Genomic DNA, 6,976 nt, shown 5'->3' on the forward strand with positions numbered 1-6,976 from the left:
CACCACTCAGTGGTATTCTGGGGCCCTCGCTATTGTAGCTGTGCTGCCTGTAGTTACTGCACCCACACGGAGCAAGTGGGCCTCAATGTGAGCGTAGAGCTGTTTCCTGCACTGAAACTATTGCCTTTGTTTCCTACTGTAGTTTACCCTTCTCTTGAATCAGATGAAGATAACCCAGTTTTCAAATCCCGATCAAAGAAAAGGAAAAGTTCAGATGATGCCCCTTACAGTCCAACTGGTAAGTCCATATAGTCGGTCCTGCCCCAACTCAGGCTAAGTTGTGCAGGTCCCTAAGAAACCAGCCATTTCACAAGGAGTGTGGAAATTGTAAGACCACAACTAGCAATTTCTTTATCATGTGAAGGATTAATCCTTCCCAGCGCAGTGGGAGGTGACAGCCTGCGCTGGGACTCATGCCAAGCAGTGTTAGCCTTCCTCTGTCAATGAGGTGGCAGGAAAAGTCGTTCCTCGGTGGGTTGTTGGTTTATTTTTCTTCACACTCTTGGTGATGGAACAGTTGGTGGCCACCTTAGCAGTAGTATAGCAGTGAAACCCCAGACAGCTGAATAGCCAGGGCTTTTAGGTGTTGGCTGTGTAAAGAAGAATGAGAGAGAGCGTGGGAATAGTCTCCTCCAGGTTCAGCCAAAACTGGTGGTCTGGAGGGGTGGTTTTGTTGCGGCTCACCAGAGGCAGTGACAGGCCAGGAGGTCCTTAGACTCCTTTGATGTGTCCGCTAACAAGGAGGTCTCTGCAGCTTGCTCTGTGTGTGACAAGCAGCCCATGTCTCATCAGCTTGTGGCACTCATGTCCACCCCCAGCTCGTGGGGCAGTGAACACTGTCCATTTGGAAATGATGCTGGAGTCGCTCATATCTGTAGTGTAGGCAGAAACCTCCATGGCTTTGGCTTCAGGTAGCTGCAGCTGCCAGTGAAGTTGCTCAGCTGTGTTTCATCCTTATTGGCAGCTTCTCCCCAAGCCACCGTGACTGGAGGCTGTTGGCACCTCCTGGCTTTGCACGCATCCTGGGGAAGGAGGGCAGAGGCTGCGGGATCCCTGCGCAGGAGGTGGGTGGTTACACTGCTCTCACAGGCACCTTCTGCACATCTCATCTGCATCTGCTTTCCCTGCAGCACGAGTTGGCCCCTCAGTGCCTCGACAAGACAGACCAGTGCGAGAGGGCACAAGAGTCGCCTCCATAGAAACTGGGCTCGCCGCTGCTGCCGCCAAGTTGTCACAGCAGGTGAGGTTGCTTCAGAAGCCATAGCTGTCAGGAAACGAAAGCCCTCTCCCCAGCAGCAGCCATGCCCCAGTAGCAGTGCCGTGTCAGCCCTCCCCAGTGTTTACTCATGCCAGTGACACGAGGCTCAGCAGTCTCAGGAATGTGATGAAAGTCCAAGAATGTCACAACATATCTGACAGCACTGCAGCTCAGAGCAGGTGATGTGTTGGAAGTGTAGAGAAGGATGAGCGAGCATAGCTACCAGGCTAAGACAGAAGGAGGCTGCCTGAAAGGAGAGTGCACGAACAAGCACATTGATGTGTATCTGGTGTGACTGGTGTGATTGCCTTGTCTATGGAAATTGGCTGCTGGGAAGCATAAGGATTAACTTCCAAAGGCTTGGTGAACTGTGGGTAACTGTGGGTCAGTTTAGCAAAGATTGAGGCACTCTGAGTGTTGCTGAGTGTCCGGTCTCTGAAGAGTTCAGATAGATGCTAAGTGCCCAATGCATACAGGCCCCACAAATGTGATACTGGGAGGCATGAAGGTGACCAGGTCTGCTGGAGCAAGGTTGGTGAGACACTTTGGCACGCTGCTGGAGATGCAGGTTTTGGTGGTGTTGGGCTTCTGTGGTGCGTACTGTTGAGTAGAAGAGCTCTTAAGAATGGCGGCAGGGTTTCATCAAGGAGTGGACTGAAAGTAGGCAAGGGAAACAAGATGGTGGCAGAGCACTGTTCTCATGGTATGTATGTATAAGTGCAGTTACAGGTGGAAATTATGTGTATGTCCTAGCAGGAAACACAGTCTGGGAATCAGTGGGATGTTTAATGTCCTCCGTGCTGTTGTGAAAGTGTATGAAGATACCTGAAGATAGGAGGTGACAGTTTTTGTGGAACATCGAAAGATTTGTCCATGCAAAACCCCGCTGGTCTCTCAGGGCAGGGTCGTTTTGGTCCTGGCTGGCTCCCGCTCGCTGCGGTGCGTGCAGAGTTGACAAACAAGGAGGCTCTGCACAAAGCACACACGTAGGTCAAGAAAGGCAAAAAAGGCAAACATTTGCCTGCAGCAGAGAGACCTGTGAGCGAGACGGTGTTGGAACAGCCCCTGAGCAGTTTGTACATGGCAAACTTCATGGGTTTTCGTTGTATCAGGACCCTAAGCAACGCCGCTGGCCCTTGCCGTAGCTAAAGGTCTTCTGGGGATTAATGTGAGCTTCATGTTTGTCATTTTAAAGGAGGAACAAAAAGGCAAGAAGAAAAAAAATACCAAAAAGAAGCTGTCAACCAACAACGTGAACAAACCGGCTCAGGAAGGCAGCTCGCCAGAGCCGAAGCTGGAGTCACATGCCAGCAGCCTCACAGATCACGAGTACACCGCAGGGGCCAGCACCTTTGGGGTCACCCAGCCTAACAGGGGATCGCAGCCGATGGCACCCGGTGTTTTCCTCACACAGAGGAGACCCTCATCATCCTCGCAGAACAATGCCTCCGCCAAAGGTACCAGGAAATGCCTGGGGTTATGGTGTAGGAATGGGGAAGGGTGAACTGGTCGTGTAATCCGTGCCTTTTGCAGGGCCCTGACATGTTGCATCTGCCATGGTTATGTAGAAGTGCTTCAGTAGGTCAGATCTGGTCAGAGATAGGGCCCGTGGCCTTGGCTGTTCTGGCTCCGTGGGCCTAAATATGCGTTTGCTTCTAGGCTGTTTGTTGCAGGGTGCGAGGCATCCCGTGCTAGGAAGTACTCCCGAGCATGTCCCAAGGCTCCTGAGGACACCTGCAGTGGTCACATCACAGTCCAGCCTGTCTGGTGAAGTTTGTCCAGGGGAAGATGCATCCATGAAGGCTGTTCTGCCAGGGCTAGGTCAGGCTCTGCTGTGGTTGGGTGGCGTTTGTACACCAGTACCTGTGCTGACGTACACATGAGGACATCCTCCCAGCACGTGTACAGCAGTGCACATCTGCAAACTTGTCTTGAGAGTTGCCACAAGGGAGCAAAGGAATATCAAACCTTGGGAGTAACACAGCTACACAACCAAAGCCAAGAGAGAGGAAGAGGTCGCTGCTTGTCTGCTGTAGGGAAATGGTTATAAAGCTGAGGCTGTCTTGGAGTCTGGGCTAGGACCTCCTATTCTCTGCTTGAACTTTGCTCAGTGAGTGTGACAGAGGCAGGTGTGGGACAGGCACCATGCAGTGTGAAGATTAAGGGTGTGATTCCACTGGGAGAGGCCCTGATGTTTTAGCAAAGCAATGTGGCAGATGTTTCCTGCATTCCCCCCTGTCTTGAGTGGGGCGAATTAGAAGTAGAGCAGCGTCCTGGCAAACAGTAGAACATCAGAGGATCTGGAACAGGCCATACAGGACATGCATAGCCCGTGGTAGGTGCTAAGGTCCTGCCAGGAGCTGGTAATACTTGTGGCTGTCTGCAGAACCAGAGTGGAATGAACGTATTTGCTTGGAATTATGTCTTTCTGGTGAAATGGTGGCATTAGTCTAACAGGTCCAAGCCAGTGGAAGATGTGATGGGAAAAGGAGTGCTGAATGGAGCCAAACCCTAGTCTGGTTGGTGAGTCAGGGCATCGTGAAGGGAGCCTGATCACACCTTGCCGATGGCATAGCTCAGTCCTCAAAGGAGGGAAAGAGCCATGTGCCAAGAAAGCAAGTGGCTGACGTCGCAAGGAGCAGAGCACTTGCAGAGCCTCCTGTGCAGAGTCTTGGGACAGCTGGGGGCACCAAGGGGACTTCAGGGCATTTCTCTGCATGGAGCACAGGAGAGTCCCAAGTCTGGGATTGCCCCAGATTGGGCATCACTAGGAGTGAAGGAACTGTGGAAGGAGATGGTGGGATGAAGCAGAAATTAGGGAGCTCTAGGGCCTCCTCAGGGAAGGTCTGTTAGTTTTAAAGAGTGAGGCAAAAGGATGAGAAATGAGGAAACTTCCCATGGAAGGTGTCACCCGCGTGGTCATGGTCTTTAAGCCTGGGACACTTAATGCAGATGGGAAAAGTGGGAGAGAAGCTGAGTGTCTGCAGGTATTGCACACAGTTGTGCCAATGGCAGCATGATGGGAAGAGAACAGGCTGTATGGGTTTGTGCGTGCCCAGCAGTCTTGGGTGCATTGGTGACCAGGGAAGTTTCTGGCCCTAAGGTGGCAGCTGGTGAGCAGAGAGGAGCTGCAGCAGCTGCCCAGGACCAGCGCACAGGGAGCACAGAACTCACTGAACCACACAGCTCATGAGCAAGGGCCTAGGCTCATGGTGGTGGTGTCCTCTCATGGCTATGGGGACAGGGAACACTGTCCACTTTGGGTGTGTTGTGCCTTGGTGCTAGTCTGAACCTTTAGGAAGTAAGTGTGTGTGTGCCCGTGCCTGTCTGTCTGTGTGTCTTTTCAGTGCCCTTCTGGCAGGGCTGGACATAGGTGGTCTCTGTAGTGCTGGAGGAAGAGAGGGCAAGAAGAAATGTGGAGCTGTGATGGTACATGTGTTGGTCTCGGCGCAGTGGGCAAGGGACCAGGCATCCTCCGGCAGTGCTTGGCGCAGGACTCATGGTGGCCCACGAGTCCTGGACTACAGGTTTCCCTTAGAGGTGCTCGGAAATCCCTGGGGGCTACTGTAATGGCCTGCTAGGTGTGAGGAGCTGAGGGTGCCTTTGCGTGCGTGTGCAGCCCTGCAGAGCAGGAGGGTGCTGGCATGGCTGGGCTCTGACCGTCACCCTGTGGGCACACAGGTCACCCTCGAGCAGGGAGCTGGGCCGGGTGAGGGCACAGGGCAGCAGGAGGCGCCGCAGCAGAGAAGCGATGAGCTGAGCCCCCACCCCGAGCAGCGGGGCTCCTGCTCCAGGGACGTGTCCCGCCGCGGTGGCGCTGGCTGGTGGCGGAGGGGCGGTGGCAGCGCGGAGGCGCCGGGCAGGGCGGGCTGCGGAGCGGCTCCGGGCGGCGGGGCGGGGCGGGCCCTGACGCTGCTGCTCCGCTCTCCTTCCAGGGAAGCGCACGAAGAAGGGGATGGCCACGGCCAAGCAGCGGCTCGGCAAGATCCTGAAGATCCACCGGAACGGGAAGCTGCTGCTGTAGCGGCGGGGCCGCGGGCAGCCGCCGCCGGGCTCTCGGCCACGACCACCACCACCCCGTTAACTTTCAGCGGTCGGACTGTACAGAATCCTGCTATAAATATTTTTTAATATAGATGTCCTTTCTCAGAGCGCTGAGACTGACTAGCCGCAAAGTTAATACTAACCTGCCGCGGAGAGCGGGCGGCCCCGGCCCGGCCCTCAGGCGGAGCCGCGGGGAGGCGGGAAGGCGCCGGGCCAGGCCGCGCCTCTTCCCGCTCGGCGAACGGGCGCAGCGAGCAGGGCCGCGGGGCCGCGTCGGGGCCGTGGGATGGGCGGGGGCCGGAGTTGGGCTGAGGTTTCGGGCTGAGGCGTTGGGCTGAGGCGATGTGCTATGGCGGCCGTTGTGCTGAGGCGTTGGGCGCGTTTCTCAGGCACCCCCTGCGTCGCCCTGTATAGCTGCGCTTCCCGAGGCTCCCTTTTCCTAGAATGTAGCTTGTACATAGCTTTTGGAATAACCACCTCCGGTTTTTTATAAGGGGAAAGTCTCTCTGGGGCGCCGCCCGCCGGTACCAGCTCTTTGGGTAACTTCTTGTACGAGGAGGGAGACGAAGTTATTTTACTAGCACCTTGTGGAGTGTTTCCGTGTTTTGTGACGATGTAATTTATTAATGTTTGTAGCTTTTTATATTTGTACATTTCTTATGGGCTTTGTTTATATACACACATTACCGGGGCGCGGCGCCCGCGGAACCAGCGCCCCCCGCGGGAGGCGAGGCGAGGCCCGCGCCGGCATGGGCGTCGCGCCGGCTTTTTTTATTATGATTATTATTATTAGTATTATTATTTTTTCGCGACATGTACATTTCTAACAAAGTTTATCGTGGCTATCTATCTATGACGGTGTTTTATTTACCGATTCATATCAAATGCTCTTGTATCGAGTTCACAAAATCTTCAAGTAAGCCTAGAGCAAAGTTTAAAAAAAGAAGGGGAAAAAAAAAAGGGGGAGGAAAAAAAGAAAGCAAAGTAAACTATTTCAGGTTTTGTACACAACCGCCTGGGCCTGGCCTTTTTGTGGGGTGGGCAAGGGGCAGTGCGCGGCTGGGGGAGAGCGGCAGCCGGGTCCCCTGGGGCGGGCAGGAGGAGCAGGCAGGCAGCCCCCATGGCATGCCATGCCGCTCGGCTGCTTCCTCAGCAGGAGCAGGCCCATGGGGGGCTCTGCTGCCCCTTAACAAGCACATCTCGGGGTGCTGAGCCCTGTGTGCCACCCAAAACCCATACTGAGACTTCTACTTGCTGTAGCACTGCAGGGAACCCTGGCTGATTTGGCATGGCCTCGAGTGTCCTGGTAGGATACCCCATGGCCCTCCCTGACATGTCTGCCCACCGCCAAGCACTGCTCTCATCATCCACCTCCCTTGGACAAGCATGCACATGCATTTCCCTCTGCTTCCTCCCTCCACCTCGGAGGTCACCAGGTACTTCCCTTTCCCCTTCTTTTCACCCACTGACACATCAGATACCTCTCCTTTCACTCACATCTACTTTGAGCCATTTCTCCAGACTGACCCTCCTGTCCCTGGGGCTGTTTTCCAAATATTTCTTTATCACAAGAGAGACTGAACGCGATACCTACGGATGTGTGCATCTGCTCCCGCTCCTGCAGGTCTCTTTCCTAATACAAGGCCATTCACATCTCCCACACCTAGGCCGCTA

General features: G+C 54.6%; 1 protein-coding gene across 2 annotated transcripts in view; it reads left to right on the forward strand.

The window, feature by feature from the left end:
* The window catches only part of PHF2 (PHD finger protein 2), an 87,034-nt gene extending 80,724 nt beyond the window's left edge, over nucleotides 1-6,310 (forward strand). The window contains exons 19-22 of one of the 2 annotated variants that reach the window (XM_030502157.1): nucleotides 143-238; nucleotides 1,131-1,240; nucleotides 2,454-2,715; nucleotides 5,194-6,310. In XM_030502157.1, the coding sequence (XP_030358017.1) occupies nucleotides 143-238; nucleotides 1,131-1,240; nucleotides 2,454-2,715; nucleotides 5,194-5,282 (557 nt within the window). In that variant the 3' untranslated portion in view covers nucleotides 5,283-6,310. The remainder of the gene's footprint in view (nucleotides 1-142; nucleotides 239-1,130; nucleotides 1,241-2,453; nucleotides 2,716-5,193) is intronic. The other variant, XM_030502158.1, reaches the window with a different exon arrangement.
* Nucleotides 6,311-6,976: the final 666 nt, after the last annotated feature.

The sequence above is a fragment of the Strigops habroptila genome, chromosome 11 (assembly GCF_004027225.2).
Source record: "Strigops habroptila isolate Jane chromosome 11, bStrHab1.2.pri, whole genome shotgun sequence".
NCBI lineage: Eukaryota > Metazoa > Chordata > Aves > Psittaciformes > Psittacidae > Strigops > Strigops habroptila.